Source organism: Nannospalax galili, unplaced genomic scaffold (assembly GCF_000622305.1).
Source record: "Nannospalax galili isolate Female #2095 unplaced genomic scaffold, S.galili_v1.0 scaffold1230, whole genome shotgun sequence".
Taxonomy (NCBI): domain Eukaryota; kingdom Metazoa; phylum Chordata; class Mammalia; order Rodentia; family Spalacidae; genus Nannospalax; species Nannospalax galili.
The window spans coordinates 1,050,373-1,063,276 of NW_008329135.1; the positions used below are offsets into that span (position 1 = coordinate 1,050,373).

General features: G+C 40.1%; 1 protein-coding gene across 4 annotated transcripts in view; it reads left to right on the forward strand.

Moving 5' to 3' along the window:
- The window catches only part of Pik3c2g (phosphatidylinositol-4-phosphate 3-kinase catalytic subunit type 2 gamma), a 402,869-nt gene that overhangs the window by 146,512 nt on the left and 243,453 nt on the right, over positions 1 to 12,904 (forward strand). For all 4 annotated transcript variants that reach the window (XM_029563391.1, XM_029563392.1, XM_029563394.1 and 1 more), the window contains 2 exons: positions 1,495 to 1,609; positions 12,154 to 12,284. In XM_029563391.1, coding sequence (XP_029419251.1) covers positions 1,495 to 1,609; positions 12,154 to 12,284 — 246 coding nt within the window. The remainder of the gene's footprint in view (positions 1 to 1,494; positions 1,610 to 12,153; positions 12,285 to 12,904) is intronic.

Here is a 12,904-nt window from a genome sequence, read left to right on the forward strand (position 1 = left end):
GAGATCTTTTTTAAAGGTTAAAACCTTATTTAATTTTATGTCTTATAGAGTTTATAATGAGTAAAAGATTATATAAGCGTAATAATTCATCTGTAAACCTAGAAATGTACAGCCAATTTTGAAAGAGATGTACCCTAGCTCAGAAAAATGTTATAGAATAGGTTAATGCTGTTGTAATGAAATGCTTCTTCTAATAAACATAATAAAATAAAATAAAAAATCTCCCCAATAATGATGGCAGATTATGGGGTTTTTTATAAAATAAAAAATCTACCCAATAATGATGGCAGATTATGGGGTTTTTTTGGACAGGTACTTTCCAGCAGTAATTTCGGAATAGGAACTAACAAAGAAGGAAGGACTTAGAAAGATTAAGATCTGATGGATATGGTAGACATACACTTCTAATCCCAGTAATTAGTAAGTAGAGACAGGAGGATTGTGAATTCAAGGCACAACTGGGCTACATAGCAACACCCTGTCTCCAAGAGTAGTTCAGTAGTACAGGGTTTGAATGACATGTACAAGGCCCTGGGGGTCATCACTGCAAAAGAAAAAAATACTAAGCCTGTAAAGATTGATTTGATAAATTTGTTTTCCTTATATATTGAATCTGTTAAATGACAAGACGAAATTAGATATTGTTATTGAAAAGATGATTTAAAGATTTTTAAGTATAAATTTAATTTTGTTAACTTTCAGTTCTACATTTTCAATTCAGTATATTAAAACCAAATACCGTTCTTAGTTACCACTGCAATGTGTTAACAATAATCAGATTTGTATACATGGACAAACATGATTTTTTGGTAAAGTTGCATAAAGATCTGTGAATTTGGGTAATATTGCCACCATTAAAACCGTTGATGAATTCTTCCCTAGTTAAGTGTTTCTTGTAGGACTCCCATTTACTATGGTAATTTACAACCGATTTTAAATATTCTGAATATGAATAATCTTTCTATTTATATGTGAAGGAACATTTCCCCTGTGAAGTCCCACAACTATTTTAATTCTGCAGCTCATATGCTGTACTGACTTAAATCTTGATTTCCTATAAATTTAGAATGTTTGAATACCCAAGGAATTCAGACTCTTCATGGAGCCAAACCATGTTCTGCAGATTATACTATCTTTACTGAGTTAAGGCAGCCATAAATCCAAGAGAACAAACCTGAGATTTTTAGTTCCACTTAGCCATCACTATAGACAACCATTACTAATAAATGCTACCTGTTAGAAATTGTTATAGGAATAATATTCACATGTGAAAAATAAATGCAGATATTTATGAAAATAGCTATCCATGAGTTATATTAGTAATGAGCTGTCAATCCCAGTGTCTGGGCTTGTGGAATAGTCTATTTCTTTCTTTGCTACTGAATGAAACCCCAAGTAGCTGATGGTTTACATTCCAAAAGAAAACTTGTACAGACACAGATAGCGTTCCTCTTCAAGTGACTCTTGTCTGTCTGCATGTACTTTCTTTTACAGAAAACCCATTCTTGGGTCTATGCTATTTAGCATGACATTGCAGAGTGAGCCTCCCATAGAAATGATAGCTCCAGGAGTGTGGGATGGAAGTCAGCCAACACAGCTGACCCTGCAGGTAAGTGCCAAGACATGAAATTAAAGTGTGTGCAGCAAATGTTGGTTGATAAGTAGCTTGGTAGCCAATTACAGAGACAATTTCTTCCCGGACCACACATTTTAATGACTTGTCTTCCCGCAGCTAGGACTGGTATCACCCCTGCATTCTTCGTTGTGTACTCAGTACTTTCAAAGCACATTTCTCTCAGATTGTAAAACAGCAATTTTGAGCCATTTCTCCATCAAACAAGGATGATGAAGGAGACAGCAATGGAGTATTGCCACTAATGTTCTCTTTATGTATATTCAATGTTCTTGGGGCTGGAGATGGCTCAGCAGTTAAGAGTACTGACTGCTCTTGCAAAGGACCTGGGTTCGATTCCCAGCACCCACATGGCTGCTAACCATCCATAACTCCAGTTCCAGGGGTTCCAATGCCTTCTTCTGATCTCCGCGGGCCTTGCATGACACAGGTGCACTTATACACATGCAGGCAATGGACTCATACACATAAAATAAAAACAACAAATAAAATATTTTTATTCCTTTTTCTTTCTACTGTCTAAAGACAATCACTGGTGGATGTTAATACCGCAGCACCTTACACCTACCTTCACACTGTCATTTTTCCTTACAGTCTATCACCCCTTTATTAACTGACTAGCTGAGTAGTGTGATAGAAATTGAGAGCAAAAACCAATTTTCATTCTTTTTTGCCCTAGAGGCTATCTACTCTCTGATTTGTGATCATGAAGGAAGAGTGTCCAGTGACTCTAGGCTTTGGTTCTTTTTCCTGACAGACCTCATGGTTGTCATCTATCACATTACTTAGAGACTTCTAACATGGACATGCTGCCATCTAGATATGCAGAGACTGTAGACTTTCCATTTCTACAAGAATAGCACCCTTGGGAATACAGTTTGTCCACACTGGCAAATTTGGACTCGATTATTCTTTGTGGTCCCATGACTGTGCACTCTAAGATGCTCAGCAGCATACCTGACCCCTAATCACTTAGTACCAGTGGCACCTCCCCTGTTCTATCAGTGAAACGTCTCCACATGTGGTCCAATGTTCTCAGGGAACAAGGAAGCTCACTGAGCTCAAGGAACTCAAATCCTCAGATGTGGCATGAGGAACACAAGGGAGAAAGTTTGGAAATGTGCCCAGAAAGATGTTGAAACTGGAAAAGACATTAAGTCCTATAAAAATGCAGCTTCCCAAGAGGACAGAGAAAAGCGCTTCAAGAAGGCAGCTAAAGCACCACTTTGCATCATCATCATCATAATGACAAGAGAGGCAATTCTGTTTAGATCTTGGTACGTTACAGACACTTGCTATCTGATGACTGATTGACAGATGCCAAGATGTAACAAGGCACAAATAAATATTTATATTCAAAAAAGGAAATCCACCATAAATTTGATCAATATTCTCCATGCTTAGGAGGCAGAAATTACCAAATTTTAGATTTAAAGTGGCAAATTTCTTGCATGCTTGCCATTGTGTTATAGTGAAAAGTAGCTTGTTACTGAATGAATCAATATTGATATCTTTAATGATTCTAAGAATCCAAATGACCGTTTAGACTTTTCTACTATATACACAGGCAAGAAATTTTCTATTATATTACATCTTTAAAAAGTTTTAGTTTATGTATGTGACACTTTTCCCTGCATGTACTTAAGTTCATCACGTGTGAACAATGCCCACAGAGGCCAGAAGAGGGCATCAGCTCCCCTGGAACTGGAGTTCTGGGTGGTTGTTAGCTGTCATGTGGATGCTGGGAACTGAACTCAGTTCTGCAAGAACAGCCAGTGCTGTTAACCTCCTAGCCATCTCTCCAGCCCCAACTATTGATTTCTGAGGACTGGCTCTGTTGGTAAAGTGCATCCCTTGAACCCATATATAAAAAAACAACCTGACATAATGGCACAAGCTCATATTCTCAGTACTTGGAGGGGAACAGCTGCCTGAGACTCACTGGCTATCCTGAGTGGCCATTTGAGTCAGCAAATTCCAAGTCAGTGAGAGACCCTGCCTCAAAACAAAGTAATGCCTGAGGAATGACATCTGAAGGAGTCCTCTGACCTCCAAACACATGCACACCTTCACACACACACACACACACATACACACACACACGTGTGTGTGTGTGTGTGTGTGTGTGTGTGTGTGTGTAATTAGGAAGCAGTAAGGAAATTGAAAACAAGTTCTGGAACCAGAGCCTGGTTTAGGGTTTTAGGGAAAAAGGATGACTATCAGAGAAAGATGTCGGACTGAGAGTAGAGGACTCCATACGACAGCCTTAGCTCGAATGGAAATCCTCATGACCTTGAACAAGGTGCCCCAGCATTCCTTTCTCACTGCTGAGCATTAAAAGGATAGTATTATAAGTTTTGTCACCATATGAGTAGTTGCCACAGCATAGCAATCCCAGTATGACAGAGATGTGATAAGTCACAGAAAATGGTTCGTCAGTAAATAACTGTTGTCAGGTACTAAGATTGATGACCTGACCAAAAGCAGTGGACAAAGGAAGGGAAGCAAGTTCAGCAAGTTTCTGCCCTAATGTGATCCAGTAGAAGACCTTTTAGGCTGTGTGTTGTGTGTATGTGGGGGCAGGGGGCGGGGGGAGATGTGCATATGTGCACAGTTGTGTGGAGGGCTGAGTCCTGAGTAGCATTCTTAGCTTCAGCTGCCCTGGAGCTCTCTATGTAGATCAGGCTAGCCTCGATCTCACAGAGTTCTTCCTGCCTGTGCCTCCCATGTGCTGGGATTAAAGGTGTATGCCAGCATGCCTGGCCTGGTGTCACTCTTCAGGACCCACACACCTTGTTCATGGAGACACTGTCTCTCGTCATCCTGAGCTGGCCAATTAGACTAGACTGACTGGTGAGCCCAGGGATCTGCCTGTCTCCATGTTCCCAGTACTGGAATCACAGGCACAAACCAACACATTGCATTTTTTAAATAGGTTCAGGGAATTGAACTCAGGTCTTCAAACATGCAAGGCAAGCATGTCACAAACAGCTGTCTCTCAGCCTATATTTTTAAGAGCTAAGAGCAGACTCATTTCCTGTGCGGTGGCACTGTTCTGGTTCTATTCTGCAACAGCATCCTCACCCCTGCCGCCATCAATACAGGCATTCACTATATTCTTTCTTGATTTCACTGTACTTGATTTGGTCAGATGGCCTGTCAATCCTAGGTGCAAGTCCGGAGGTGGTATTGAGTCCTGGTCCTATCTGCTGTCTCTGACTTCCCATTCTCTCCTCTCTGTAGCTGAACAAGATCCCCCTCCACCCGTTTGGTTCCTGTCCGCTGTTTCTCCTCGCACATTTTTCTGTATCTGTACCCAAGGCTCCTTCTGATGCCCACAGTGGGGATAGTTCTCCGGGACTCAGTCTGTTGCCCCTTGCTACTCTAAAACAGCCTCATTGAGATATAAGCCACTTTTTTTTATTTTTAACTATTTAGTAATTATGATTCAGTTGTGATGCTGTGTGGTAGGTAACTAAGTACATCAACATAATGTGTACTGATGAGGATGGTGATCATTTCATGTGCATCATCTTAAACTACTTTCTTAAAACTTGTCCTTGACCCACACTTGTGCATACTTAAAAGGCATATTGTGATATTTCATACATCATGCAATTCTCCTGTTCAAATATTCATTCAAAAGTTTTTAGTGTGCATTACACTCTGTTGTATAAGGAAGCTTCACTGGTGAGAGTTGAGGGTGTACTAGTTTTCTCTCTATCCCAGTTCTGCTGTGTTCAATGAGTCTTAGGTATAGAGGTTCCACTGTAGATATGGCACCTAGGACTGAGCAGCTCTCAGACGCATGTACTCTGTGTCTAATCAGGGATGGGGTTCTGAGGGGAATTTAATTTGATTAAGAACTCTTGTATGAAATGTACAAAAGTTCAATTTAAAAACTTTTTTAGTATTTTCATAGATATATTCAAGTAACATCAGAGTCAACTTTAGATCATTTCACCACCTCAATAAAGAAACTTTCATATCCATTAGCTACCACTTCCTGTGTATGCTCCTGTCCTTCCCAGGCCTGACCATCCCCTAAAGGAGGTTCCATCTCTAAGGATTCCTTATTCTCAGCATCTCCTCAAGCAGAATTATTTCTAACTAATGCCTCTCATGTAGGAAAATATGCTCAAAGCTCATTCAGGTTGTAGCACTGTGTTCTTTCCTTCCTGCTGACTGATAAAACATTATGTGGATTTACCATCTTGAATTAATTCATTCTTTAGTAGATATACATGTAGGCCATTTCCACCTTTTAGTTATTAAAAATTCTGCTGCCTTGGATGTCCTGTGTGGACATGTTTTTATGCCTCCTAGATACATACTAAGCAGCAGAATTGCCACTCTCCCACGTTTCTAGGCTTTCTTCCTGGTATATTGGCAAGGCCTCTTCTGAGTGTATTTCTACAGCTTCTTTCACACCACAGGCTTCAGATGACTGCAGGTATATGCTCCCTGGAACTCCCATCTGAATCCTACTCACAGCTTCGAACACAGCATGTGTCAACTGGGCCCACCCTTCCCAAAATTACATTGACCTCCTGCCTTGTTTTCATTCATTGTTATCAATGGTGGTGGTGGTGTTTTGTTCTTGTTTTCCTACAAGGTCTCCTTTAGCCCAAGCTAGACCTTGAACTGCTAACCCTTCTGTCTGCCTTCACCTCCCAAGTACTGGGATTGCATGTGTGTGCCACCATGCGTGCCCAACTGCCCCATGAATTCTTTATGTCCACCCATTTCTTCCTGTTTTCTTTACCCCTTCCTGTTTCTACCCATCCCAATTCATCCCGTATCCTACCTTCTTATGTCCTCTTTTCTTTCACGATGTCCTCTCAGATCCTTTCCTCTTCTGTAGTTAGCCATCTCCTTCTATATTACATGAGTTCACTTGCTTGCCTAGTAAGCTTTCAGTGTAGGCTGGTTTGGGGTATTTGTGTTTGAATGTCTGTGTGTGTGCATGCGTACACATACATGTGCTAGTACATGCATGCATTTGGAGGCCAGAGGAAGACATCAGCCCCTCTTCTCTCACTCTGTACCTTATTCCCTTGTGCCTGGATCTCTCATTGAACTTGGAGCTATGCTTGTGGCCTGCAGGCTCCAGAAATCCCTGTCTCTGCCTTTTCTCTCTGCTTCCCTTTTGCAAGGTGCTGTGGTTACAGGCACCCAGAGCCACCTCCATCTCTATACATAAGTGCTGGGGATTTGAACTCAGGTCTTCATGCTTGCCCAGAAAGTTCCTTAGCCACTGAGCCTCAATATAACTTCGCTTTGGGTCTAATACAAATCTAAGAAGTCACAGGATGACCCTTCTAGATCTCCAATCTGAAACGCCACTCGGCTGTTTAGATATTTTGCCATTCAGCACTACCTAGAAGACAGAAGTCAAACTCTACACTTGCCCTTCTCTGGTTCCTTCTCTTTACAACTGCTGTTTGACTCTTCAAGGTCCTGAAACTTTGGAAAATGTAGTCTGTGACATGTGCCGTCTCACCTTTACCTCATACGCAACATGGATATTTTCCCTCTCTGAAATATACCTTCCCTTCTCCATCCACTGCCTGGTCCTCCTGTGGCTGTGTATAAATGGCATTCATCTACAGTCTGCAGTGGTGGACTCTCCTCTAGGTTTATTCCACACCTCCTACTCACTTCCTAACCTGTGCAAAGTTAAAGGCCCGCTGCTATGTTCACGTGATACCCAAGAACATTTTGATCAGCATATGTACCATGCTATATTTCTTCCCAGTGATTGAGAGCTCGCTGGTGGAACTTGTCTAATTTGATCCCTAGCATCCAGCACAGTACCTGGAATAGAGCATTAAAGTAATAATAAATGTCTGTTTTTCTGATCACTGTAATAATGGAATCCACAGATGTTTTCTCCCCACAGACATTTTTAGCCTCAGCTCTTTGGTCCACTTTTCTGAGCCTGAATATCAAAATGTAGAGTTCTTCCTTTTATTAAGAGAGGCTTCTAGCTCTCAGATCTTACCTCCTCATGCTCTCATAGCACTTTACCTTTTCTAATAGTTTTTTGTGTTCATTTTTCTATTGTCAAAGATACTGGGGAGAGGCAGCAATCTTGTCATTGATACCAAACTCTTAGGACACACTACATTTTGATTATTAAAAGAGCAAAGAAGCTCTTTCCCGTCACCCCAAAGCACAATCCAGGTCCCCCTTTTACAAATCCTTCAGTTTACTGTGATTGTAACCTACTTAGCAGTTTTCTTCTCTCCCTCCCTGTCTCCCTCCCTCCCTTCCACCTTCCCTCCCTTCCTCCCTCCATCCCTCCTTTCTTCCCTCCCTTTTTCCCTCTCTTCCTTCCTCTGAATGGTAAAAAAATCTGTGGCCTAGGGGCTGGAGAAATGGCTCAGCAGTTAAGAACACTGACTGTTCTTGCAGAGGTCCCTGGTTCAATTCCCAGAACCCATATGGCAGCTATGAACAATCCTTAACTTCAATTCCAGGGGAATCCGAAGCCCTCTTCTGACCTCCAAGGCATTGCATGACACGGGTGCACTCATATACATGCAGGCAATACACTCATACACGTAAAATAGAAATAATAAATAAAATATTTTTAAAGCACTGTGGTCTAACAAGCATGACCTACATGATTCCCTAAGGGCATCCACAGTCCTGAATGGAATTCTTCTTGGATTAAACTGATTTATCATGGCTGAGCCAGACCTAGCCCAATCACACTGAATGGGCTTGGTTGTGGACCATAGTCACCAGGGACATTCACAATGATTCCTTCAAAAGCAATTCTGACTCATGATGTCATGGTAGGAACCATGGTGGCCAAATGCAAGTGGGAAAGGATGAGGACAGGAAGTGGAGTAGGATGGACAGGCAGAACACAGGAACTCAATATCCACATGAGTTCAGGAGTAGGAATTAGAAGATAGAATGTTTGAGAATTTTCCTTACCCCAATGGAAAGACCTCATGTTTCTTGTTCTTAAAATTTGAAGCATATCCTCATACTTGACGCAAGAACGTTGCAAGAGATGGAGACTATTACAAAGTTCCATAGCTGGTCACACACAGAGAATATACGCCTGTGAGATGCCCAACCCTAAGTGACACATCTACAATGAAACCTCCACACCTAAGGCTCACAGAACATAGTGCAACAAGGGGTAGAGAGAACACTAACACATCTCTCAACTCTCATCAGTGAAGCTTCCTCATGCAACAGATGGCAATGATCACAAAAGGCCCCACCTGACCAAAATTAAAGAAAAAGAGACTGCAGAATGTGGGTCCCTGGGCAGGACTCCTATATTAAGCTTCACCCACGCAGGGCTCAGAGACCATTGCAGAAGAGGGAGAATAAAGATTGTAAGATCCAGGGAAGGAGGTACGTGAACCTTAAGAAATAGTCCTCCAGGCTTCTGGGACCTTGTACATATGAACTTACAGCAATGGTGACAGCATGTACAAGACCCGTGCAAACTCAATCAGACAAAAACCAGCATAGACTGAAAAAGTGGGCAGGAAGAGCACAACTTTGGGGAGGAGCTATTAGCAACTGATCGTTGATGGGTAAGGAAGAATTGATCTTCTTTAAGGGGGTGACGCTAGTTAGACTGATCAGGCTCCAGTGAATGAACTAACACTGAGGGACATCTAGGTACACAAACTTGACTCCATAGGCCTTAACATATATGACAGAATGCATGAAGATTTATGGGTGGGACGTGGGGGGGGTACAGATAGGAAAGGGGAGCTAAATATGATTAAGATGAAACATATAAAATCCACAAAAATTCAATAAAAGTATGTTTAAAAAAATAATATAACAAACAATTGTCATAGCACAATGGAGACATTTGAAGAGATCTCCCGGAATGTTAGAACTGGGAAAATGAACAGCAGATCCCAATCTTATCCAAAGGAATATTGACAACTGATTACCGCTAGATGAGGAACAGCTGACCCCCCCCCCAAAAACAAAGACCTCTAGATAGACTGACTAGATTCATCAGAAGGGCAAGTAGTGGGGACTGGCTGGGGTGCCGACAACACAGCGGACAGTAGCAGGGATATCAGAGTATAAGGGCTCTAGTCGGGGGAGGGAGGCTATGGGAGGGTGACAACTGGGAAGTGGGTGTAAAAATAAATAAATAAAAATAAATAATAATTCAAAAAATAAAAATAAAAATAAATTGTGAGATAAGGCCAGGCTTAACTCAGCCAGTGCTATGGAAGAAAAAGGAACCAACCCATGTGTTGGCTCCTACTAGTTTGCAGCACAGCTTTGGGGTGAAATGCACTTACTGTTCCCAATTTTACTTGTTGCTATTTGTGCTTTTTCTCTCAATTCGCTCTCGGAAGGTAATGGGCACTACTGAACTTCTATCTTCCATAACCCATTGTGCTTTAAAGTACGCCAGAGGTAAATATATGAATATATTCTCTGGGAGAGCTTCTCTATGCACAACAAAAGGCAACTGGGAGAAAGTCTGATATTTTCTGTTATCAGTGACTCTTGAGTCAGGAGCTGCTTATCTTTCTAATGCACTAAAAGTTGATTTAATGACAGGCATCATTCCTTTATTAGAAATAAAAAAAACTACTTAAGTAAAATACAACAAAAATGTACCATCGATTTGTGTACAGGGCTAATATTTTTATGGGGGGATATTCATTTTACATAGTTCCAGCTTTTCATAAAGACTTTTTATGGAAGTGTATAATGTGCTTTGAGCATATCCTCCCAAGGCATCCCATCATCCTTTCCTTTTTCTTTCCTTTTTACCCCCTCCTTCTAGCATTACTCCCCTTTGGTCCCCTAAATAGCTTCAGGTCTAATTTTCTGTCTCATATATATATATATATATTCCCTCATATAATATATATAATTCCATCATATAATAATTATGTGTATATATATTATGTGTCTATATAAAATCTAAGTTCCACAAATAAAATACTTGTGATATTTGCCTTTTTGAGACTGAATTCATTTGCTTAGTTTGAACTAATTGTATCCATTTTCCTGCAAATGACAACATGCACATCAATGGCAGTTCATGGGAGCACTAGCCACAGAAGCTGAGTGGGGAACCAGCAGAAGGTTGGCTGGATATGCTCGACCTCAATCTGTAATTTCTTCATCCACCCTACCACTTACTCCAGGCTGACATAAAACTGCACTACTTCATTAAATACTGCTCATCTGCTTTTGCTCCATGTGCTTAAAAATCTCTGGCTACATAAAGAATAACATGGAGAGATGATGTGACAGTTAAGGGCACTGGCTGCTCTTGCAGAGGACCTGGATTTGGTTCCCAGCACTCACATGGCAGCTCACAATCATCTGTAATTCCAGTTTCAGGGGATCCGATCCCCTCTTCTGGCCGCTCTGGGCTCCTGTGCTACAGTGCACATACGTACATACAAGTGAACATACATATGGACCAAATAAAATATACAAATCTAAAAGAAAAGAATATCATGTAACTTGTGAATACTGCATATGGTTCCATGTACATCACACAATCTCTCAAGGTTCATCTTGGTAATATTTAGCTTATCTGTTTCTTTTTTCCTTTATCATGTTGGAATAATAATTAATAAATAATAACAAAGATTATGCCAAAAATAACAATTGCAGTAAGTATTAGGGAATATAGAATGAAATTGCTAATTTTTCACATAAATAAGAATTATATTAAACAGCATTTCAAACCATAATACACAGTCTAGAATGTTTCTCAATTTTTCTCCAAGATTCTAACTTAACATAGTTCAGCATGGAATATTAAATTAAGTGGATTCCCTGGCTTTAAAATGGAAGAAAATTATTGTAACCTTAAGAAAAATATAGAAACTAAACACCCAGCTCTTTTGTTCTTTTCAGTAGCTGTTATTCTGTTTGCTAGGATCAGATGGTCATGGAGGCCTGGCTTAATTGAAAGCACTTTGAGTCAGGATAAAAGGAGGCCTGGTCACCCTGTCTATAAATCAGAGATATAGGGCCAAGGCAACAGTGTTCTGTTTGACTACATAATGCGTTTGCAAAACAGGTCTTTACCAAAGAAGAGATCAGTCTCCTGACCAAAAATGGCTCACAGTCTTGTGGAGTTAGGAACATCAGGGTCACTCTTATTTTCCCCAGTCTTTGCATGAAAAAAGTCAGGTTTACCATCTTCTGATTTCTTCACTTTGTAGCAGACACTGACAGTGAAGTGTAAAAGGACATAATTTCAGCATTGAGCAAAAGTGTAACATATTTAGCTTATGAACAATTCATAAGACTGTTAACCCTTGTTGTTACCCATGTTTAACATCACAGATCATTAATCTATACAATATCTGTAAGAATTAACACCACTCCCAACGCTAATGATTCTTTTAAAATGACATTAAAGCAATACATAGCACAAAAAATAGTATTCTTTCATGTGGTTTCTATATATCTTGAATAGATAATATTAAATGAATAGTGTGCTTGAATACACGTTTAGTAAATAGCAAACCATTTCTCTGTTTTAGATTGATTTCCCAGCTACTGGATGGGATTATGTGAAACCTGATTCTGAAGAGACCAGAACTAATCTTGAAGAACCACCTAAGGAATGCCTGAAGCACATCACCAGACTGTCACAGAAGCAATCTCCCTTACTGTGAGTGACCAAGGACTGTGAGTGATCTGTGTCTGATTGTCCTGATGGGACCCTGGAAGCACTCACATCTCCCTAGAGGGTACCACCTGTCCAGTGTAACTTTCATTTCCTGAAGTCATACATGTTAGGTGATTCATTAATGTTGAGGAACTAAAAAAGTAATTCGGCATCATTTTAAAACACTTTTTTGTGCTTTAGCAATTTTAACTTTTGGCTAAGGAAAAATAGGAAGATTGGAAATCATTCAATTCAAAACTACAAAGCAGGGAGTGGTTGGGTGGATATTAGCACACGCAGGTGCAAAAACATTGCTCAGTCACCATTTCATTAAAGTAGAAAGCTGTTTTAGTAAACAGGAAAATATGAAATTTAATTATCATGATGAATTTTTTTAAAAAACAGAAATATGTCTTGTGAGATTAGCACTAAATTAGTAAGTAAAGAGTTCTTATATTTTGTTTCATAGTCATCCTCTAAGAAAAGCAAAAATATCTTGGAAGAACTGTAAGATAATCAGTGACATTTATGCTTGCTACTTGGTAATATGCAAGTCATAGCTCATTAGTCATTAGTTGTGCTCTTTGATAATATCCCAAAGCCATAAAACTAAGAAAGTTGTA